Raw genomic sequence first — 26,121 nt, forward strand, 5'->3', positions numbered from 1 at the left:
GGTGAAAATGCTGGATGTGGAGGTCCTGGGCTGGTGTGGTTACATGTGGTCTGCGGTTGACTTTTTAGCTCTCTGCTCACAGGGTGTATTTTGGGTGATGACCGATTGTTTATCTGTAATGTTAATTTGATAGGATGGGAGAATTTCAAAGGAAGAGAGTAGTAGGAAACATCATTGTATTGACAAAGGCAAATCCTATGGGGCAATGTAAAGGGAAAAAAATAGATTAAATAAGGAGAAACATAAAAAAGGGGGGGGGGTGCGAAAAACATAAATGAAAAGAGATTTAAATGTTTATTAGATAATATTAATTGAAAAAAAAAAACAATAAAAATTACTCAGGGACTGCTAAATAGTTTAAAACAGGGAGTCACCACTCTGAAATATACCTCTTAAACATTGACTGCTGTACACAATAAAGCCACTGTAAAATACACGTCTCACCCAAAATATAGTATAAGTAAATAAACCAGCACCAACACAAAAAAATAACTGGGACCATGAACCTCATATTACAAAAAATCTGCATGTAACAAACAAACAAACAAACAAACTTGCTGATTGGTAGGATACCAAAAAGACCTCCTAAGTACCAGGCAAAATTCCTATAAGCAAAAAGTTCAAAATAATGAAATATTACCAGTCCTCCTGGAGGATATCATGTGAGGGTTCAGAATGCAAAGGTGGTGTCTGTCGTGCATCCAATGAATAACAAGAATGAGAAGGGAAAGTGTATCCAGAATCTATCTGAAATGTATACAGCAATCAAACAAAACAAACAGTGTGTGTCTGGGGACGGCAGTAAGTATGACCTCTGTGCAGACATAGTTGCTCCCAGTAGTGAATGACAACAATCACATTAGAAGAACATCCACATCAAAGGCAATCCACAACCCTCAATTATAGTCTGGATGAGGTCTTGTACTAGTCAACGCATTTTGTTCACAAATTAACTTTATCAATGTCAGGGTACCTTATGTGTGGGCACAGGCTGTGCCACACACTGATGTCATCTTACAGGAGGTTGGGGACCTGTTCAGAAGTCCTCCTAAGGTTTCCAGTGATTCTCGTGCTGGCCGTGATAGCCCCTCCCCTTTTTATGACACGGCGCATGCACGCAGACATCGTGACGCTGATGATGTCACGGCCTGCCAAAACGTTCGAATTTGAATGTTTTGGGAGTGTGGATACCGATTAAAGAACACAGTATAAAAGGGAACTTGAAAAGGACACGACTCATTGCCCTGTTGTGGTTCTTATAGTCCCAATAACGCGTTGTACTCTAGTATTGTATTCTTGGTTGTGACTTTGGCTTCTTTGCCTACCTTACTTTCTATTACCCTTTGACTCGGCTTGTGTACCCTCGTTGTTCTTGATTTCTGCCTCCCCTGACCTCGGTTTGTACCTGTTTATTCTCTGTCCTTGTGATGACAACCCTGCCATTCTAAGGTCCGGTAAACATTACTTTTCTATTACACTCTGCATGTAGGATCCCAGTATTTCCTGACAATCAAGACCGATTTGTTCTGCCCGTGCTGGAGGGGTTCTTAGATAGCACTAATCAATTATGATATGTGAAGGGCTCACAATCTCCCTCTAACAGTAACACAGTAAAATACACATGAAACGTACATATGTTCAAACAAATAAATAATACATGATAGAAGGGCAATTTAATTTCTTTATATGTATCATAAAGCCCTTATTCCTAATATTCCTTATATCACATTCTATCAGAATGTGGCCCCACTGGGGTGATCCAATCAATTTTCATAATAGATAGGGCCATAGGATTCCCCCTTTGATTCGGTTTAAATGTATAGAGTTAGCAGCATTTTGCTTTAAAATAGGCCTCTAGTGTTGAAAACAATATTTGGCATGTGAGTGGGGTGCCTGATCTGGAAGGCATTGTGTACTTGCTCACTTACCTACCTGGTGACTGGTCGGTGGTTACTTTTGAACTCCTGTGACAGCGGATCTTCTGGCTGTGGGACTCAAAGGCCCATACTGTTTTCTTCCAGGTTATTCAGTGCTTCTGCCAGTGCAGGAATTGGCTAATTCAACACCCACGATCGGGACTGCTCCTTTGTTTATTACCTTAAATTTGTAATTCTCTGAGCCGTGCTGGCTGTATATCAGAAAGTTATGTATTATATCTTTTCAATCTGACAGTTTGCTATTGTTCTTTGTTTTGTTGCGCGCTCCTCATGGGATGTTTTAATACTCCCATTTGATACAATTTCCCAGTGCCACATAAGAGACTTTTTCTCTATCTTTAAAATTGCTATTTTACACTGCCTTTGTATTGAGCTATATTCATTTTATACCACATGTGATTGCTATCATTGCATACATTGAAGACTGGTTTATTATGCTTTGTTTTCTGTGCACTATTACTTTATCTGATTACTTTATGAACTTGTAATTGTAAAATAGTTGCATTCTCGTGACGTTTGTTCATTGTATGCGTTTTAAGGCTTCTTTATCTTGAGACGTCAACTACCAGTAACAGATTAAGAGATTAACATAAAATGGTGCAAAACTGACTCCCGTTCAAAAGTAAAAAGTTATGTAAAAGAATAAACTGGGTGAATAAAACTAATATATCTACTTGCCCCTCAGAGAGATGTAGATCATGAAACAAATAATGTCTGAGGGTTCTCAAACCTAAATTATGTTTTATATTAGAATAATGTGCACATATATCAGCCGTAACCCACCTGTAGGTAACCTTCAAAATCAAGTGAGAAAGCAACAGCAAAACATGACCTGTATTGTTAATACATTTAGGAAAGTAACTCTAATACATAGTTCTGTAGATAGAAGTCTACAGGAGTAAACATATTGAAAGTAAAATATTGTACTGAACAAATAATGGGGCCTTTAGGTAGGTTGTTTTGTGTATTTTCAGAATTTGATAAAAACATAAACAAATTGCAGGGTTGGCTTAAGGATCAAGTTATTTTATTCATTGTGCATTAGGCTATAAGCCTTATTAAATCCTGTAATTCTTAAAAAAAAAAAAAAAAAAAAAGAGGGGGGGGGGCTAAAATGTATCTAAATGTAGTTCTTTATAGTAAAAAGTATCACCCAAAATATGATAAGCCTCCTCCTTATAGTAATTGTGGCACAATTACTGTACTTCCTCCCTTATTGACCACCTTAATAACCAATGTGGGGTTACTACGTAATTGTGATATTGCTTAGTTTCCACCACTGTTTAAGTTAAAATTCTCATTCTTACATGTCAAGTCATTTAACGATTTAAATGATCTCAACACTGCATTAATAAAGATAGGTATAAAAGGACCTCTAGCTTTAACAGGATAATAAGTAAAAAGGACTTTGAAGTCAGATATTGCATGTATATTAAATCCACCCATAGTTTCTCAGTGATTAATTATCTTGGTATTACCATTACCCGTGCATGCAGAGTCTGAGTTCTAATAAAGTGGCCAATAATTGTCTACTCATCGGATTATTTAACTGTCAGGATTACAGTTGATCCAGCATGCAGAATAGTATCACACCTAGGACTAAAGGTAATGTCTAACCGCACCTTAGAATGGCCGGATTTAACTTAATTTAAAAACTTAACAATATGCTCATCATGATCATAGAGCATTGATCCAATGAGTTAAACCACTTTACTTACAATACAGGATCAGAAAATGTGGGACATCTATTGAGACGAAGACCTATTGTCCAGAAGACCTATTGTCCAAATATTTCTTTAAATGTAAGGCATACCACCAATCTGATATGTCCTGCTTCATAGTCTTTTATAGTTCTTTAAAGAGATTGTATGGATCCACTGTATCCTCTGTCTCATAATTAGGGACTTATATTTCTAATTGAATAATGCCACTCTCCCTTTTTTGTTTCTTTTACCCCAACTATTTATGGCCACCACAAATATATATATTTTTTAAAATTACTATATGTCTGTTAGTGTTCAGCATAAAAAAATATCTAAAATTACCAAGTTAAAAATTCTTCTCCCACAAAAGTATGGAAAAACTGCAAGAACGTTACCAATCTGGTATATGCACTGTGTTGGTGCTCTTTTATATTTTCTTATATTTTAGGTAAGAAGGGTGTTTGTCTTTTATATTACAGATGCCCTATTGTATACAGTCAGGGCCGGTGCTAGGATTTTTGACTACACAGGCGAAGATGCATTTTGACCCCCCACCCCACGCCTCCCCCCAAAAATAAACGATGCATCTTCACCTCTGTGTCTCGTAGCCCCCTTTTGAATTTCTTACCCCCATTAGTGTTGCATATCCAACCTCTTCAATGTCTTACCCCTTTGGCCCCTTTGTGCCCTTTAGTGTGTCTCCTACAACCCCTCTTCTGTATTTCTTACTTCCCCGCCAGCCCCTTTCTGGCTCTTTCTTCTCCCCAGTCCCTATCTATCTCTCTTTTTCTCCCACATAGACATGGATACAGGCAAAAATACATACATGCACAAATACACAAACATACAGACACACAACCATACAACCACACAGACATAATTATTCAGGCACACAGTCACAAAGATATACAGACACACAGTCCTAAAAGTCACACAATCAAACAAACACAGTCATACAATCTACACATACAGGTACATTGTCATGCAAACACAGACATACATTCATACAGACACAGGCACACACAGAAATACAGACACAGACATAAAGAAACAGAGAGGCATATAGAGACATACATACACAATGATACAGAAAGACATACACACACACACTGAGACATACACACACACACACTGACAGACTGATATACACACAGACTGACAGACATATACACACACACACTGACAGACAGACATATACACACACTGACAGACAGACATATACACACACACTGACAGACAGACACATACACACACACACAGACAGACATACACTGACAGACAGACATACACACACACTGACAGACAGACATACACACACAAACTGAAAGACAGACATACACACACACACACACTGACAGACAGACAGACATACACTGACAGACAGACAGACACACACACACTGACAGACAGACAGACATACACACACACTGACAGACATACACACAAACACACACACACTGACAGACAAACATACACACACACTGACAGACAGATACACACACACACACACACTGACAGACAGATACACACACACACACACACTGACAGACAGACAGACACACACACTCTGACAGACTGACAGACATACACACACTGACAGACAGACAGACATACACACACTGACAGACAGGTTCAGGAGGGTGGCTTACCTGAGATCCAAAGTGCTGCCTGAGGTAGTTGGGAGTTGGAGGAGCTGGTCCTGCCCAGCCCCCCTCCTCTCTGCCTCCTCTCTGCTCCCATGCTGACGTAGGGGGCCGGCGGTAGCTCTGCCCCTGCTGGGCGCCAGCCGCGCTGTGTGCTACAGAGGGAGCAGGGATATGACGTGTTCATATCCCCGCCCCCTCCACACAGTCCGCGGCACTGCCGGCTTGCGCTCGGCCACGCTACAAGAAGTGACCGGCAGGAGAGGGGAGCTGTGCGCTTCCCAACCTCCTGCCGGTCACCCGGACTTTTGCGCCCCCCAGGCCGGTGCGCCCTAAGGCGGCCGCCTGAGCCGCCTTATGGACGCGCCGGCCCTGTATACAGTAGTCAGTGTTTGAGATGTATATTTCAGCGTACTTCCTGTATTCAACCATTTAGCAGTGTCTGGACAATTTTTGAAAAATTTATATTAATATCTACTAAAACACATCATCACCTTTGAGTTGTTGTTGAACGAAAGCTCCATCGAAAGCTCCCCAGTTGAATCCTCCATCAACTTTAGATGCTACTAACCAAGTTGCAGACTAAAACAGGTGGCAAGGTTTGACAGTTCTAATTCTATAAAGTTTAAATTCTTTGAATCGTTCATTAAGCTACCAAAAAGGGGGTATGAAAAGAATGGCAAGGACAATAAACGTGAATCAGAGTAATTAAAAACACACTGAAATAATGATTAGAGTCAAATTAAGAAATGCAGCAGTGACACAGAGCCCAAGACCTGAATGTGTGAAAGGAAAAAAAAAATCTAATAAAAGTATTTACTTTTTCAGGGACTGGAACCTCAGCGGTTTGTTGAAAGCTGAATTCTAACAAATAAATATCCAGTAGATAGTAAGAAATGAAAATAAAACAATTCAGATGCTGCCATTGTCTCAGCTTGCTCTTGGGGCTTAACGTTAAATAATCAATTATGCCACTAGCAGCAAGGTAGAGCAAGGAATGATTTTTTTGTGTCATTGGTGTTACAAATTCTAGATTCTCTAAGGACACAGTCAGAGGTAATTTCCTATGAAAAGATTTATCAGAAAAGGAAAAACTCCAAAGCCTGATCTTGGAAAACAAAACAGGAGATGGTATTCCCCACCCCTCCCCCCTTCCAATATATTCCTCATTGGACAAAAAATTCTTAATCATTTAAAAACACGTTACGTCTATAGAAGAGATATCAGAACGGATAAGGTAATATTATGGATTAATAGGCAGGACAAGAATGAGCATATAAAAGCAACGCAAGCAACACATCATTATACAGCAGACCTGCACAACTTGTCCGTAGGAAGGGGCCAAAATAAAATAGGCTAAACTTCTTTGGGCCACAGATAGGTATTTGGTGCCTCACTTCCAAGTAAAGATATAAAATCACATATAAAAATACAGATACACACACACTGACAGACATGCAGATACACAGACAAACACACTGACAGGCAGACATACAGATACACATGAACAGACATACTGATACACACCACACATAAACAGACATACAGATACAAAGACACACACACTGACAGACATGCAGGTACACATACAGACACACACTTGCAGACATACACGCATACATATTCATACATACTGACAAACAGGCAGACATACAGATACACACACACTGACACACACACACTGACATACATATACACACCACACATGAACAAACATATACACACTGACAAATATACAGATATACACTGACAGATGTACAGACACACACACACACACACACACACACACAAAGAGACATACAGATACACACCACACATAAACAGACATACAGATACACACAGACTGACAGACATGTACACACAGATACACACAGACATACACACACACACACACACACACACTGACAGACACACACACACCCACACACATACTGGAGATTATTTACAGGGTCGATCCAGGCACAGTACTCACTACAGCTTTCTGTAGTGGTTATGGTTCCAGGAGTGCTGTGGTGCCCTCCCAGAATAAGCAGTCAAGCCATTTAAGAAAAGATTGACAACTTACCTTGGGTCTGCAGGGATCGGGGCTGTAGTAGGGGATAGGGGCAGTAATGTGTCTGTGTGTGTGTGCGAGGGGTGCAGTGTGTGTGTGTGTGTGTGTGTGAGATGCAATGTGTGTGAGAGATGCAATGTGTGTGAGCAGTGAAGTGTGTGTGTGAGGAGTGCAGTGTGTGAGGAGTGCATTGTGTATGAGGATTGCAGTGTGTGTGTGTGTATGGGGGGCAGTATGTTTGTGTGAGAGGCAGCGTGTGTATGTGAGGGGTGCAGTGTGTGTATGGGGGGCAGTATGTATGTGTGTGAGGGGTGCAGTGTGTGTATGGGGGGCAGTATGTGTGTGATGGGACAGTATATGTGTTTGTGAGGGGGGCAGTGTGTGTATAGGGGGGCAGCACAGGCGGCTCTCTTATTAGGAGATTTAGGCGGCCGCCTAATGTCTCGCGCTGTTTGGGGCCTTGCGGCCGCCTAAATCACATTAGGGAAGACTGACATATCGGGTCTTCGGTCTATGACCGAGGGCCCGAAAAAGGAGAGGGCCCGGCAGCTTGCCCTTTATGCTGCTGAATGCAAGGCCCCTCCAGTCAGTTTGCCTTGACTGAGAGCCGAGCACTGCCTCCAGTCTGTAGCTCCGCCGGGTGTGAGTCTCGCTATCTCCAGCCTGTCAGCGCGTTGCCACTGGTTACCAAATGCTGACAAAGGCCGATTGATTGGCCCTAAGTACAGAGGCCACATTAGTGTGCGGGCCGCACAAAATGCTTTGCCCGTATGATGGGCAGGCAATACAAGCAAAACAAAATAACACAAGAGCAGTGGCGTACGTACCGCGGTCGCAGGGGTCGCAGCTGCGACCGGGCCCGGCACTCCAGGGGGCCCGGCCGCCCTGCAGCCCCCCCGCGACCGGGTAGCAGCTACCACGCTTTGCGGCCCCGGCCCGTGCGGCAAACCGCCGGGGCCGCATGTCAAGGGGTCCATCGGGTGGCCCATGCTGTCAGGGCCACCCGATGGACATGGATTGTAAGGGGGCCCGGTCTGCGCTGGGCGCTTTAAGAGCGCGACCGGGCCCCCTGTGATGACATCACACGCTGGGAGGAAGTGACCGCACGTCACTCCTCCCAGCATACTGACAGCCCGCGCGGGAGGAAACTGAAAGGAGGAGAGAGTCAGAGTGGGAACTCTGACTCCCATCAGGCTGAGCCACCACTGGACCCACACATGGTAGGAAACATTTTGTGTATATGTGTCTGTGTGTATTTATGTCTGTGTATGTGTGTCTGTATGTGTGTATGTCTGTATCTGTGTGTATGTATGTCTGTGTCTCTGTGTGTGTATCCATATGTGTGTCTGTGTCTCTCTCTCTGTGTGTGTGTGTGTGTGTGTATCTGTATGTATGTCTGTGTATGTATGATTGTGTGTCTGTGTCTCTCTGTGTGTGTTTGTGTCTGTTTCTGTATGTCTGTGTATGTGTCTGCGTGTGTGTCTCTGTATGTATGTGTCTCCATGTGTGTATGTATGTCTGTGTCTCTGTGTGTGTGTGTATCCATATGTGTGTGTGTGTGTGTGTGTGTGTGTGTGTCTGTTTGTATGTCTGTGTATGTATGATTGTGTGTCTGTCTCTGTATGTCTGTGTCTGTGTATGTGTGTGTGTCTATGTATGTGTCTGCGTGTGTGTATGTATGTATGTGTTTGTGTCTGTATGTATGTGTCAGGGGGGAGAGGTTCACGGTAGGGGGGGGGGCCCACGGATCAGTTTCGCACCGGGGCCCCATAGAGTGTGTGTACGCCACTGCACAAGAGAAACCAAGTCTGTAACAAGTCTGTAACACAAAAAGTTAAATTGTAGCACCAGTAGTCCATTGAAATGACAGTACCCAAAAGAGGCAGAATTTTGTACTTTACAAGTGTAGGGACAATATACAGCTATGTACCGGTATCTCAATAACATCAATACATTTTAGCATCATCTCTTCCAGAGGGAATCATACAGACTCCAAAAACCAAAAGACATAAATAAAGCACTAAACCAGAACTGGAAGAGAAAATTTAAACCTAAAATAACAATGGATGTGAGGGTTGGTGAGGTTTACCTTAGAACAGGATATGTATGAAATCGTGAAAAATCTTGCATATAAGAAAATCATCTCTATGTTCTTTTTTTCTGGTGATATGATTTTATTTTGAATTTGAACAAGTATGAGAAACTTAATCAAAATGTCTAAGTACATTTGTGTTAGACGTTCATGGTTTATTATATGTTTGCAGATCGTGTCACAGAGGAAGCTAGCAAAATCCTTACTCAAGCATGGAAACACAGCAGGAAAATCATCTATAACGGTAGGATCCTTACAACACCCAATTCAACCAGCATTTTTCTGTGTTTAAGTATTTTGTTACCTTATCTCTGAATCTTTTCAACAACATATTGGGGTTTAATTTCTAAACTATGGTGGAATAAACATAATTGTAAAATGTGTAGGAGGTATTTTGACTCTTTTTTGTTCTCTATTCAAATTAAGGCTAGTTGAAGATCTTGACATTTGACCTTATAGCATTGTAGGAGGAGTTCGATTGATAAACAGAGCGTATTAATTATTTATCAATCAAATGCTTATTGTAAATCTTAAAGAGGAACAGTCAAACCGTGATTTTGAATAATATGTTTACTTTTCCTTATATTTAATAAACGTGTATTTACGAGGTTTGAAAAATAACATTAAATGTAATAATCTCTTTAGCCTGCATCTGGGTGCCTCCATCTTAGCCCCCTCGGGGTCATAAACTGGTTTCCCAGGTTATAAAGCTTTGTCTTTTGCACCTGGCAGTCAGCATAGGGAATCCACACAGAAAAACAGACATACAATCTTTCTATTCCTTATCTTTATTTGCAATGTTGGCATTGTGTATGGCCAATATATCTAGCAGTGTGTCTGGCAATGTGCATCTGTATTTATGTATCTGTGTATGTGCATGTGTAAATGTGTGTGAGAATGCATATTTGTGTGAGTTTGTTCACATGGCCCAGCCTGTGGTTTCGTTATGGCCCCCAGGAATTCTGATAGCAGCACTGACAACAGCCATGTCCAAGCGGAAACACCTCTGTGTGTCTGTGTGTCCTTGTGTCTCGATATGAGTGTAGATGTGTCTGTAAGTGTAATTGTGTATCTATTCCATAGCAACTGGAATAGTAGGGAGACTACTATCAATATCTGGCATTGCAGCAGCTATGGAGCAAACAATACATAGAAAAGTACTTTATAGGTTATACAAAGATACAAAACAATAAAGCATATAGCATAGCTTTGGAGACATTCACAAACCACATACACACTTTAAACTTGTAGTTAATGTCTCTAGACCCTTCAATGCCATTATCTTACCAATAATACATTATTCTCACTTCCCTCGTCGTTTAGCTTCTGAAGGGGAAACACAGTAATGTCAGATCTCTTCACTCAGTGTCCAAATCAGATCACCGACAGGGAAAGCAGAGGAGGAGATTACAAGCGAGTGTGTTCAAACAATGGCTTATCATTTCTGCCCCCTCACTGGGCATTTATTTGCTGAATCACTATGTAGGCAGTCTGGACACATAGATTCCAGTCTGCGCTGGGACATTGTGGCACTGTGATCTCTGGGATATCGGATGCCATGTCAGTTAAGTCATGTTGTTACTGTGATTAGCATCCCCAGTAACAGTATGTCCAGGATTGGCCTCCAGTGGATGATTGCTGGACAGCAGATAATGTACTAGCCCAGTACATGCCAGGGGATCTGTGTACAGTAAATAACGGAGATAACTGCTAACTAATATACACCGTAATAAGGACTACTAACCCTCAGATATAAGACAAAACTGTTCTGTAAAAATATCTAAATGTTGACAAAAAAGCTTACCCTCTAAGGATGTGTTTTGTTTTTTGACTACTGGAGACTAATGGTTCCAGTTACTTTGTTTCATTTTGTCTGAATGCCATTTGTTAGTACATGGGTTGGGATTATTCTACCTCCGTTTAAGAAAAAACAGAGATCTGTAGGCAGCACTTGACCTTTGCAGTACCAAAGCAATCCATTAATTGTACTTGCAGATGTTGAAGGCAGCCTTATGTTGCTTCATCCACTTTATTTTGACATCTGGCAGGTCCATTAATACTAATGGTTAAATATACAGGCTCACACACACACCATTGAAAGAACCATGGGATTCAGTTACAGTATGTGATACATCATATTGATACCGGAGAAACTGACGGAAGCCAAGCACAGAGAAGTGGACACAGGTTTCTTCAGGAAGGAAGAGATTCTTTATTCGATTCACCGACCGGGGCTCAGAGGGACTAATGTCACCAAAAACAGCAAAGTCTGAGTCCTGATCATACAGTGTAGGTCCCTTATATAGGCATGTAGCTCCTCCCATAATCAGTTCAACCTACACATACTCTTATCTAATCAACCGAATAGAGACTAAAATCCTGTTTGACCACATGGCTTGCCCAGCACAATGGAGGAGGGGAAATACTCGTATATCCTGTATTCCTGCACTTGCTCAATACAGTGCTGATTGTATCTTAGCTACATGTAACTGACTTAACTGATACACCAACATTTACACATATGCCACATGGCAATCTTGTCCTAGTAAATTTATTTTTACTGAGATTCCACCACATTCCCCCCTTTGATGCTTCTGATATTTCACAATTCCAGATGCATCACTTAACCATAGTTTGCTTACACCTCAGGTTGCCATGAATCAGAACAGACCTCGTAAGCATCTTAGCATCATTACAAATTCCTTCAGCACTCTTCATTCTGAATATATTCTCTCTGGGCTAAGGGTTCATACTTGCAAACAGCCAATACATGCGCAGCTGTTTTCCTTTCTGTCGTGCTCTCTATGACACTCTGTATGGACCTAATTACCAATGGAACCAAACATGGTAGAAAGAGACACACTATAATCAACATGACTCCTCCTACCAATGTCTTGATCCCTCCAAGCTGCTAGTACCTACTTCCAAACCAACTACTAGAATTGTACCCGTTCCAGGCTTAAGTCGGTGCATGCGTCAGTTTAGCCATGTGGCTTGTGAGATCAGCCACTGCCTGCCCTTCATCATCTATGTGCAGACAACAGTTGCTGAGATTGAACTTTCCACATACACCTCCTTCTATTTGCACTGGAAGTGAATGGAGGACTTTATCAACAGCCCAACTGGTTTACCTGGTAAGAAGGCTATGTGCTTTACAGAGGAATCCATAATTGCCTAATGGTAGAATGAGGCTTGAATCCCTGTATTAGAATACAATAACACTTCATGGGCATACAGTTTGGCTGTTAACCAGTTCCCTCACATATTACATCCCTCCTATTGGCAATGAAGCGCGCTAAGGTAGCCAGTGCCACTCATTATCTTCCCAGCTACCTACATTCAAGGATGCTAGCTTCTTTTTATGATTCACATCATAAACTTTAACTCTCAAGGTCTCTCCTGTTTCAATTGGCAACAAGAAGAAGGATGGTTTGAGCATACCTAACACACATGCCCCTTCCCAGTCCTGTGGTAACTCCGAATAGGCTTTCTTACCACAGATCCAGTACAAATTTGCTGGGGCTTTCCAACTAGATGTGATAGATAGATCAAACCACACATCCTTTAAATTGGCATAACTTGCAAACGGGTTAGGTGGTTCCGAGACATTTGAAGCCGACCACCAGGTTGTATTCTTTGTAGTATTATCATAAGCTTTTTGCCCTAGACAAGTTAGTTCTCCTACAGATGTGTTAATCATTATTCCTTTTCTTGCTATGCAAACATAACCTATAATGGAGGTCTTTAATCGCCACTCAGATTTACCTCTAACACTCATTTGATAATCGGCTTGAGAAGATGTTATCTGTTCAATTGTCTCAGAACCAGAATGCATTACCTCCTTTGCTTCCCAGGGCCATTGGTCTCCCATGTTAGTACCTCCACACACATAGCAGTTGGTTACATTAAGACTACCAGCAATACTCTCGGCTAAATCAATAAACAAGTTCTTAGCATTATGGGGGATCTTATTTTCTACACTCATCTCTTCATAAAAAGAATGGAAAACCTGATGAGTTTGGGATGCTATGGTATCGGTCTCTATCCCTATAAATAATATTGTCCCAGGATCCAAACCTGTCCCATATATCTGGAACCCAAATAAGTTACCAAACCTATCTAAAAAATGTTCAGGATTATTAATAAGTATATATGGACTGGGTTACACTCCATAGACTTACAATACGGTTTGGTAGGCAACTTAGTAACAATCATATCCTTATCTACTGTCTGTCCCCAAGTTGCCCACCCCACACAAGACCAATATGGGCAATAATTATAATCCCTATCTGTGCATTTTGGACTTACGTACTTATTTTTACTACTGGGACAAATATACTTATCGTTAGACCCATACGTTCTCTCCCACTTAAGATCCCTGCATACATTCCACGGTTTTCTACCACTTGATATCGCCTTACATGCATCAAATAGCAGAACACCCGAAGAATTTCTAATACTATTTCATTTATTAGGGTCCCCTGTGAGTCTCCATTCCGGAGGGTCAACCAAATTGTACGGGGTTGATACTCTGGATTGAAGCACTTAGGTTCGCCTACTCCTAAATGGCATACACTATACTCTATACCTAAGTATCTACACCTTGATACATATCCTTTACATTCATATTGTGAATGCCAAATTAGGGTCTGGGAAATATGATTACCTGTTATAGTAGTCTTAATGCAAACCTCACAGCTAGGTGTGTCGGTACCTCTACCTTCCTGAATAATAAAAAACATAAAAATACACATTATCAAGAGCACTTCTTTCGACGTCTTCATCCTCAGTCTTCGTCCGTGCGATGGCACCTCAGCTTCCAGGATGTAAGGGCTGCAAGGAATGGAGTTCTGCAGGTCCTCTCTTCCCTTCACAGAGGTCCCTTCGAGACACCCTGGCTATGTCACGTGGGTGAGTGGTCTGGCTTTATTATGGCCGACAAAACACTCACTTACTGATCTCTTTAAACACACTTGTAATCCCAATATCTCCTCGTTACTCCGACTGAGTCATGCGCTTTAACCGGATCTTGCAGGGATTCTCTGGATCTGGTGTAGCTTGCCAAGAATCTACTGCTGCTGGTTTAACCCTGGAGTCACTTCAGCCACCTTTATTGCTGAAGGTCCATTGAACTTTAAAGATGTTGTTCCATTTGGTAGAAACGTTATCTGCGCTTGTAGTTTTGACAACAAATCACGTCCTAACAGTTGGACTGGACATTCAGGCATATAAAGGAATTGATGTTTTACTACGTGGCCTCCCAATGTACAGAGTCGACTTTTAAGAACCGGTTTAGCAGCACTCCTTCCAGTTGCTCCTATTACGGTGATAGTTCTTCCGGATGGAGGAGCAACTAGGTCAGTCACCACCGAATGTTCAGCACCAGTATCGATCATGAACGCACTCCTTTTTCCCCCTATTGATACATCGACCATAGGCTCCGCTCGGCTAAAGGGGGATGGAGCCCAGTCGGTATCAATAGTCTTCCATGACAGTGTCAGCCAGACCGACAAAATCTCTATCTTCTCTATCGTGGGATCTCTGCGCTGCTGGATAATACCTGTCTTCTCTAACACTTCCTCTATTGCTACCATTAATCCCTCCAGGACCTCCTCTACCTCTCGCTCTGCCTCTATAATTACCATATCCTGCCCTAGGTCTGTCTCTCTCATACTGTTCCCTTCGCGGACACTCACTTCTCCAATGCCCTTCTTCCCTACAGTATGCGCACTGATTTCTACTCAGGGGTTCCCCATTCCACTTACTATCGCCTCTATCTGTTCCCCTATATACTTCCTTTTCCCTTCTATCTACGCCTGCGATTGCTACCGCTAGCATATCTGCCTTTCTACGCATCTTGCGCTCTTCCTCTTTCTTTGTCTCTGTTTCCCTGTTCATGTACACTTTATTCGCTACCTCCATTAGTTGGATTATGGACATCCCTACAAACCCTTCTAACTTTTGTAGCTTGCGCTTTATATCTCCGTAGGCTTGGCTGACAAAGGCAGAGTTAACCATCCGGGAATTCTCAGGGGCCTCCGGATTAAAGGGGGTATACAAGCGGTATGCCTCCAATAATCGGTCATAAAAGACACTGGGCGGTTCATCACATTTCTGCAATACCTCAGCCGTCTTAGACATGTTAATCGCCTTCTTTCCTCCAGCTTTCATGCCAGCAATAATAGCGTCCCTGTATGCTTTTAAATGGGCCATATCTGCGCCATTGATATTCCATTCCGGATCAGTGTTTGGATAATGTGCTGCGGCCCATGCTGCCGGATTGGCCCGATTTTGTGTACGGGCCACTTCTTCCAGCGCTTTAATTGCTGCTTGGTTTATCCTTGTCCTTTCCTCGTTATTAAACAATGTCATAAGCAGTTGCTGGCAATCAGCCCAAGTGGGATTATGTGTCTGGACTATGGAGGTAAACAAATCCGTCATGGCTTGAGGCTTTTCGGTGTATGAGGAGTTATGGGTCTTCCAATTAAATAGATCAGTAGTTGTGAAGGGAACATAAACGAATACTGGATCAGCATATTGTATCTGGCCGTCACCGTTAATGTGTGTCGGGCCAGGTGTCAGTCGAAGTGGCATTTGATAATGTCGGGGTTGTAGGGTACCGGTCAATTGTCGGGTTAGTATGGGGCTTCGTTTAGGAACGTCAGTTAGGGGTTCCGGTCGAGGGGTAGTAAGACAAGGGGATGGGGACGCTTTACTGAGGGGGAGGTCGGTGAGTAAAATATTCCGGGCCGGGCTAGGAGGAGCCTGACCAGGAACTAGAAATGGTAGGTGGAGTTGACAGAGGTAGGTACTGAGAGGGGAGGGTTTAAAACAAGAGGGCTGGGCTCTGAGCTAGAGGAGGAAGTAGGTGGGGACAACGGGGCAAGGGGAGGAGCGTTTCCAGCAGCATCTCCTCTTCCGGTGGAGGAGGAGTAAGGGGGCGGCATAGGGATCTCAGACTCAGGAGGCGTGTCCAAAATGGGCGTAATTACGGCCTTAGTGGACAAGCGAGTCCTGGCCACCATGAGGCGACATTGTTCCTCGTGGCATACTCGGATCCATTTTGGCGAGTCTTTTACGGCCTGCCTCCAACAATCAATATATGGAAACTGGCCGTAAAGTTCAGGCCTACCTGATACAGCCACGTGTACACACTGTACCAGATTAGGATCCAAACTGCCACGTGGCGGCCATGCGGCAACCAAAGTAGGCCATTCCCTACTACACAATGTAATCAAGCGTGCTGGAGACATCTTTACCCCAAAATCACATACCGTATATCCCTTTTTAAAATTCTTTATCATACATCCTAAGGGATCCAAAATCGTCGAATCTGACGCGCCCATACTTAACAATGGAGCGTCGTTTCCAACAGAAACTATACAAACACTCTACCAACGGTCACACCCGTTCCCTCGGCAACAGCACCACGTGGTACAGTTACTAAGTGAAACGCACACAACAAAACACTCAGGGAATTCCCGTACACACACAGCTGTTACACCAGTCACTAAGTAACTAATACTGTGCCCTTTGGCGAAACTATACGGTCACCCACGCTATAATTCCCTATATTTGAATTACCTGTCTATAACATACCCCAGTAACATCGTGTTTACAAACAGTAGTTATAGTACGGTTAGCATTGGTTAGAGTACAATTTAAAGTCACAGTTCAATTAGTAGTGGTTATGGTGTTAAACATACAACATAGACAACAGTTATTAGTAGTTATTTACAATATCAGTAGTTATAATACATGGTTATGGTACCGTGCGCTATAATACAGTTACACACTATTCACACTCTCGCTAGACGGCAGAGCTCACGCTATCTGGCAAGATATACACTCTACTACAACAATCTTTAACACATTTACAATTCCCAACTAATCTATTGGCCAGTACCTTGATGGACTACCTAAAACTATCTGCATACGTTTTGGTTAGCCACACTGCCCAAGCACCACATATAGCGAACTAGAGGGCGGAATTTACAACAGCACCCTTTTAGTCTATTTACTCTATCAAAAATCTAGTGGGTTCCAAATTTACACGCCTTCCCACTTAGCCAAGATAGGTTGAGATCTAGCGGACCGAATTTACACAGACGCCGCTTAGTCTCCCGGTCCCTCCGACCTAGCGAACAAAATATACACCCTAGAACGCTAGTCTAGACAAGACACTGGTGTCCGGCTAGGGCTATTTACACCAGAACCCCGCCTGACTCCAAACCAAAATTAAACGGGCTTACTAAAGGGCATTTAATTGAGCGGTGCGCCTTCGCTCCTTCCCTCCACTGGAGGGGGCAGATTCCATACACAAATAACCCCTTATGGGCCTACCGCACAATCGGTATCCAATACCCCTAGTGGGTCCACCGTCTAAAACAGTAGTCGTCTTACCTCCTCGTTCCTGAACCTGGGTTCACACTCATCGACGGGGGCACCCCAGCACTTACTACGTAGAGGCCGATGATCTCCTGGACAACAGACCAGTGGCGCCGAGACGAAAGGAGGTCCACGCAGAAGTTCAGGGGTGCAGCCGTAGGGAGCGTGGGCAAAGATAGACCGTTTCACGCCTCTGCTTCTCAGCTACCGTTGAACGATGAGCTTCCCGGCCCAATGCACCAAATGATACCGGAGAAACTGACGGAAGCCAAGCACAGAGAAGTGGACACAGGTTTCTTCAGGAAGGAAGAGATTCTTTATTCGATTCACCGACCGGGGCTCAGAGGGACTAATGTCACCAAAAAACAGCAAAGTCTGAGTCCTGATCATACAGTGTAGGTCCCTTATATAGGCATGTAGCTCCTCCCATAATCAGTTCAACCTACACATACTCTTATCTAATCAACCGAATAGAGACTAAAATCCTGTTTGACCACATGGCTTGCCCAGCACAATGGAGGAGGGGAAATACTTGTATATCCTGTATTCCTGCACTTGCTCAATACAGTGTTGATTGTATCTTAGCTACGTGGAAATGACTTAACTGATACACCAACATTTACACATATGCCACATGGCAATCTTGTCCTAGTAAAAATTTTTTTACTGAGATTCCACCACAATATGTGCCCCACATTTGGCAGTCCTGATCTATGCCAACCTAATGCCTGCTCTGATGAGATAAATCCACTTACATTGGATATCCGTAGACCTGGGGCTATCTGCAGTTCACGGTTTAAATCGGGCCGTGAACTGGTTAATGATAAGAGATCATTACAGTTATGACAATGTCATTTATAAATATTTTTCTCAGAGGTTGATTAGACATTCCCTGAAATTATTCTAATTAACACATTTTGGTCTGTATTGAAGAGTTTGGGAGACAAAACAAGGTATACAATCTGTACATTTATATACATTTGGTGACACAAAAAAGTAATATATTTCTTACGAGATACTATCAAAAAGATATTAACTTCAATGCTTACTTACTTAATTTTGAAAAATAATGTTAAACCCTGTAGTGGTTATAGTACCAGGACTGTCCTGGTGTCCTCCATGAGTAAACAAACCTTTTATAAAAGGTTTGACAATTTATCTGGGTCCGGCTGAGTACCCACTGTGCCTTCCATGCTTCTGGAAGGCACACTAATTAGTGGGGTAATAGCTGCTTGATCCAAGGAGACATCTGACTGCTATTTTGGGGTCAAGAAGGAATTTTTTCCTAGTTTGTGGCAAAATTGGAAGCGCTTCAGACTAGGTTTTTTGCCTTCTTTTGGATCAACAGCAAAATATGTGAGGAAGGCTGAACTTGATAGACGCAAGTCTCTTTTCAGCTATGTAACTATGTAACTAGCATCAGGAAAAACTGCAACAGGTGACCCGTGGACCCAAGAGCATTGTTTTGGATATATTTATCTTTTGTATTTTTCTTACTTTTTTAAAATAGAATTCACTTTCATTTGCTATCTCAGTGTACCTTTCAGGGTCGTTCTTTGATATCTTTGCTCTTCAGTGTATGCTTAATGACATTGCACACTGAAAACACCATATTTGTGGACAGAAAGACAAATAATGTCACAATTTTGTTGGAAGTGAACCTAGTAGTATGTGTTCAAGTGTCCATGATCAAGAAGAGTGAAACATGCAGTGTGCTTCTTCAAACTGTCATAGGTATCAACTTTGACATTGTTGGGCATAAAACTTGTGGAAAGTGTGAATGTAATGTAATTTATTTCTAAACTGGTTTGTTAATTTATATGCAGTTACATTTTTTTCATGTTTCTATGGCATTTAAAATCAGTTCTGTACTGATGCCACCATCATTTAGAGCTGGTGACTTTGCTGGAGGTACTGCTGCTCCTTTTTAAGAAAAAAAAAAAAAGATAGATATTGTAGAATTTCAATAGAAGCAGTATGTAGCTGTACTTGATGATGCCAGATGTAGCCATATAATTTATCTGCTAAACCAAAACCATGGTAGCAAAACCTCCTATAAAGTGAAAGTACAAAAAATATCACATCTTACTTTTAAGATGGGTTAAAAAATGGACATTGCTCCCTTTCTGTAAAACAAAAACAATCAACCAAAAAATTCTAACTGCCAAAAGAACTGCTATGGAAAACTACTGATACCGGAGAAACTGACGGAAGCCAAGCACAGAGAGATGGACACAGGTTTCTTCAGGAAGGAAGAGATTCTTTATTGGATCACCGATCGGGACTCAGAGGGACTAGCGTCACCAAAATACAGCAAAGTCTGAGTACTGAATACATAGAGTACATTCCTTATATAGCACTGTAGCTCCTCCCACAATTAACTACACCCACACATACCCTTAACCTATTTAATAAATAGAGTCTAAACTCATCCATCCGGTCTAACCACGTGGCTCATCTGATACAAAGGAGAGGGACGCGTAATTCCAGTTCTTACATTCCTGCACCTGGTCAGTACAGTGATAACAGTATCTTAGCTACGTGTAATTAACTAACTGATACTACAAACACATATACATACATATGCCTTGTGGCAATCTTAGCCTGCTAAACTTGTATTTTACTGGAATTACATCACATTCCCCCCTTTGATGCCTCTGATATTTCACAATTACTTGAGGCATCACTTAACCTTGGTTTGCATATACCTCAGGTTACCATGAACCAGACCAGACTTATCTTATGATGTGAATCTTTTAACACTCATCTTCCTGCATTGGTTCTCCTTGATCTAGAGCCTTATACTTATATATCGCCATTATCTGTGCAGCAGCCTTCCTCTCTGCTATACTTCCTATCAGGCTTTGCACAGACCTAACTACTAAGGGTATAAGACACGGTAGGAGTAGACACAACAGTAAAATCAGTAGGACTCCACCTACCACTGCCTTAAGCCCTCCAAACCACTCATACCAGCTACCAAACCAACTACTTGGATTGTACCCTTTCCATACCTGAGTAGGCACATGCACTAGTTTAACCATATGGCTAGTAAGCTCAGCTATTGCTTGCCCTTCGTCATCTATTTGAAGACAGCAATTGCTCAGGTTAAACTTCCCACATACACCTCCCTCTACTGCCAAAAGGTAATCCAAGGCTAATCTATTTTGGTACACTGCTGTCCTCATCCTGGTATTATGCTTCGCTAGAAGATTGAGTGCTTGTGAGGTCTCATTAGTAATAATCTCAACCACCGCCTGTAATCTTATAATACGGTTGAGCATATAAATAGGGGTTCTATAACCAAAGGTACCATCTTCTGCCCACGTGGCTGGCCCATAATAATCTATGATACGCTGGGGAGGCCATTCATTATCTTCCCAGGTACCTATCTCTAGGGGTCCCCTTTTCTTCCTATGATTCACATCATACACTTTAACACCTAAAGTCTCACCTGTTTCAATCGGTAACAAGAAGAAGGATGGTTTGAGCATACCCAACACACATGCCCCTTCCCAGTCCTGTGGCAACTCCGAATAGGCTTTCTTACCACAGATCCAGTACAAATTTGCTGGGGCTCTCCAGGTAGATGTGATGGATAAATCAAACCACACATCCTTTAAACTGGCATATCTAGCAAACGGGTTAGATGGTTCTGAGACATTTGAAGCCGACCACCAAGTTGTATTTTTAGTATCATCATCATAAGCTTTTTGCCCTAGACAAGTTAATTCTCCTACAGAAGTATTATACATTATTCCTTTCCTTGCTATGCAAACATAACCTATGATGGAGGTCTTTAATCTCCACTCAGATTTACCTCTAACACTCAAATGATAATCGGCTTGTGTAGATATTAGTTGGTCAACTGCCTCAGAACCGGACATTACCTCCTTTGCTTCCCAAGGCCATTGGTCTCCCATGTTAGTACCTCCACACACATAGCAGTTGGTAACATTAAGACTACCGGCAATACTTTCAGCTAGGTCTATGAACAGGTTTTTAGCGTTATGGGGGATCTTATTATCTATACTCATCTCTTCATAAAAGGAATGGTATACTTGATGAGTCTGGGAGGATACCGTATCAGTCTCTATTCCTATAAACAATAATGTCCCAGGATCTAAACCCGTCCCGTATATCTGAAACCCAAATAAATTTCCATACTTATCTAAGAACTTGTCGGGGTTATTAATAAGTATATGGACTGGGTTGCATTCCATAGACTTACAATATGGGCTAGTCGGCAACTTAGTCACTATCATGTCTTTATCTACTGTCTGTCCCCAAGTCGCCCACCCCACACAAGACCAATATGGACAAAAGTTATAGTCTTTATTTGGGCATCTAGGACTCACATATTTATTTTTACTACTGGGACAAATATATTTATCATTAGACCCATACGTCCTCTCCCATCTAAGATCCCCACATACATTCCACGGTTTTCTACCACTTGATATCGCCTTACATGCATCAAATAGCAGAACACCCGAAGAATGTACGGATTCTAACACCGTCTTATTAATTAGGGTCCCCTGAGGATCTCCATTCCTGAGAGTCAACCAAATTGTACGAGGTTGATACTCTGGACTGAAGCACTTAGGTTCTCCTACTCCTAAATGGCACACACTATAGTCTATATTTAGGTATCTACATCTTGATACCTCTCCTTTACATTCGTATTGTGAATGCCAAATTAGGGTTTGGGAAATATGGTTACCTGTTCTCGTAGTCTTAATGCATACCTCACAGCTAGGAGTGTCGGTACCTCTACCTTCCTGAATATAAAAACACATGTAAATAAACACAATCAAAAGCACATCTTTCGCCGTCATCCTCAGTCTTCGTCCGTGCGATGGAACCTCAGCTTCCAGGATGTGAGGGCTGCAGGGAATGGAGTTCTGCTCGTCTTCACAGGTGTCCCTTCGAGACTTTCCTGGCTTATACACTATGTGTTGGTAAGCGGACAGGCTTTATTATGGCCTTCTCACTCACACCTGTAACAATAAAATTTGTAATCCACAATAATTCCTCGTTACTCCGACTGAGTAGTGCGTTTCAACCGGATCCTGCAGGGATTCTCTGGATCTGCTGTAACTTGCCAAGAATCAACTGCTGCTGGCTTAACCCTGGAGTGATGTATCCACGGAGTCACTTCGGCTACTTTTATCGCTGTAGGGGTAGACAAAAGAACAACATAAGGACCTCTCCACTTGGGCCCTAACGGTACATTATTCCACTCTTTAATCCACACTTGATCTCCTGGATGATAACTATGAACAGGGGGATAAATATTCACAGGTAATCTATCTTGTACCCATTTCTGTACCTCCTCCATAGTCTTACCCAACTCTACAACCTGCTGCCGGGTAATTCCTTCTCCCAACTGACTCAAGTCCCCCCTTAAGTTACCAAGTACGGGAGGTGGTCGCCCATACATGATTTCAAAAGGAGAGAGGCCCATCCTTCTGGTAGGGGTACTGCGGATTCGCAATAAAGCTATGGGTAAGAGAACGTTCCACTTAAGTTGGGTTTCCTGACACATTTTAGCCAACTGGTTCTTAATAGTTCTATTCATTCTCTCTACCTTACCAGAACTCTGGGGTCTATATGCAGTATGAAGCCTCCACTTTATACCAAGCATATGAGTCAGTTGTTGTAGGCACTGGTGAACAAAAGCTGGACCATTGTCCGATCCTATAGAACAGGGTAGTCCATATCGGGGTATTATTTCTCGTAGCAGGAATCTCACAACTTCTCCTGCTTTCTCTGTACGAGTAGGACATGCTTCTACCCAACCTGAATAGGTGCACACAATTACCAACAGGTAACGATGTCCACCCGATTTAGGCATTACTGTAAAGTCTATTTGTAGATCGGACATGGGGAGTCCCCCCATAAACTGGACTCCTGGTGGCTTTACTGGTCCTTGTCTTGCATTATTTTTAGCACACGTTACACATCTACGTACAATGGCCTGAGTCAAGTTGGACAATCTTGGTATGTAGAAATGTTTCCTGAGAGATTCTTCTGTACTGTCTCTCCCAGAATGTGTCCCGTTGTGATAATTTTGGACAATTTCTACCGCTAGTGATGCTGGTATGACTATTCTTCCATCTTCTAGCTGATACCACTTGTTCTCCAAATACTTTCCCGGTTCAGTCTTTAACCACTCCTCTTCTTGAGCTGTATAAACTGGAGTCCATTGGGACAGTGGAGTTGGTATAAGAGCAGCTATATGCCCCACATACTCCTGTCTTCCTGATTCAGCAGCACGCTTAGCTGCACTATCTGCCATCCGATTTCCCTTGGTTACATCACCATCTCCTCTCAGATGCGCTCGACAATGTATGATACCGACTTCTTTCGGCTCCCACACTGCTTCCAATAGTTGTAGGATTTCAGCTGCGTATTTGATTTCTTTGCCTTCTGAATTCAGTAGTCCTCTTTCTTTATACAAAGCTCCGTGGGCATGAGTGGTTAAAAACGCATACTTAGAGTCCGTATAGATATTTACTCTTAAACCTTCAGCCAATTGTAACGCTCGTGTTAGTGCTATCAATTCTGCCTTTTGTGCTGATGTTCCTTTCGCCAGTGGCCGAGCTTCTATCACCTTGTCTATTGTTGTCACTGCATATCCTGCATAGCGGATCCCTTCTTTCACATAACTACTGCCGTCGGTGTAATATTGAACATCGGGGTTCTGGATGGGAAAATCACGAAGATCTGGTCTACTTGAAAATACTTCATCCATTACTTCCAAACAATCATGTTGACTTTCAGTAGGTTGCGGCAAAAGGGTAGCTGGATTTAAGGTGTTTACAGTCTCTAAATGCACTCTTGGGTTTTCACACAACATTGCTTGATACTTGGTCATACGGCTGTTACTAAACCAATGATTTCCTTTGTAATCCAACAACGTCTGTACTGCATGTGGGACTCGTACATAAAGTTCTTGACCCAGAGTGAGTTTATCGGCTTCAGCTACTAGCAGGGCGGCTGCAGCTACTGCTCTTAGACAAGGTGGAAGTCCGCTGGCCACTGCATCCAGTTGCTTAGACATGTAGGCAACAGGTCTTTGCCATGATCCCAAGTACTGTGTCAATACTCCCACAGCCATTCTTCTTTGCTCGTGTACATATAAGTAGAATGGTCGTGTGTGATCAGGTAGACCTAATGCTGGGGCACTCATCAAAGCCTTCTTCACATCTTCAAATGCCGTTTGCTGTTCTTGGGTCCATAAGAAGGGGTCGTGCTCTGTACCTTTGATGGCTGCGTACAGAGGTTTTGCCAGTATCGCATAGCTGGGAATCCATATCCTACAGAAGCCTGCTGCCCCCAAGAATTCTCGCACTTGTCTTCTATTCTTGGGTATTGGTATTTGGCAGACAGCTTCTTTTCTCTCTGGCCCCATAATCCTTTGACCTTCAGAGATATGGAATCCCAGATACTTGACAGTTGGCAAACACAACTGAGCCTTCTTCCTGGACACCTTGTATCCTGCCTTCCAGAGAATATGTAGTAGATCGTGCGTTGCTTGCTGACATTTTTCTTTTGTAACTGCTGCTATCAACAAGTCATCTACATATTGTAACAATACACATTCTCCTGGGATAGACTCGAAATCCAGTAGATCTTGACTTAGAGCTGAACCAAATAGGGTAGGTGAATTTTTAAACCCTTGGGGCAGTCTTGTCCAAGTCATTTGGCGTTTTGAGCCCGTTACAGCGTTCTCCCATTGGAAAGCGAAAATACATTGGCTTTCTGCGGCAATTCGGAGGCAAAAGAAGGCATCTTTGAGATCTAAGACTGTGAAGTAAGTAGCCCCGCCCGGAATTAAAGCAAGCAGGTTATATGGATTGGGTACAACTGGATGTATACTAACAACCGCATCATTGACTGCTCTTAAGTCCTGCACAGGTCGATACTCATCTGTACCGGGCTTTTGAACAGGCAGCAATGGGGTGTTCCAGGGGGAAGTACAGAATTTTAGGATACCATACCGTATGAACTTATCCAGATAGGATTGGATGTTCTTCTTAGCCTTCTGCGGAATGTGATATTGTCTTAGGCTCACTGGATAAACCCCATGTTTCAGTTCAATTTTTATTGGTGGAATATTGCGGGCCAGTCCTGGTGGGTTGTTCTCTGCCCAAACTCCTGGTATGTTAAACAATGTCTCATCACTCCTAGGGTTTTGGCTAGTCAACACTGTATAAAGTCGCCACTCTTCTTCCTTTGGTACGGATAAAGTCATAATACCTGAAGGTCCATTAAACTTTAAGGATGTTGTTCCATTTGG

General features: G+C 42.5%; 1 protein-coding gene across 1 annotated transcript in view; it reads left to right on the top strand.

The window, feature by feature from the left end:
* CPNE4 (copine 4) overlaps positions 1-26,121 on the top strand; it is a 457,901-nt gene that overhangs the window by 210,160 nt on the left and 221,620 nt on the right. Inside the window, exon 4 of the mRNA XM_063452171.1 lies at positions 9,601-9,672. Within this exon, the coding sequence (XP_063308241.1) occupies positions 9,601-9,672 (72 nt within the window). The remainder of the gene's footprint in view (positions 1-9,600; positions 9,673-26,121) is intronic.

Source organism: Pelobates fuscus, chromosome 4 (genome assembly GCF_036172605.1).
Source record: "Pelobates fuscus isolate aPelFus1 chromosome 4, aPelFus1.pri, whole genome shotgun sequence".
Taxonomy (NCBI): domain Eukaryota; kingdom Metazoa; phylum Chordata; class Amphibia; order Anura; family Pelobatidae; genus Pelobates; species Pelobates fuscus.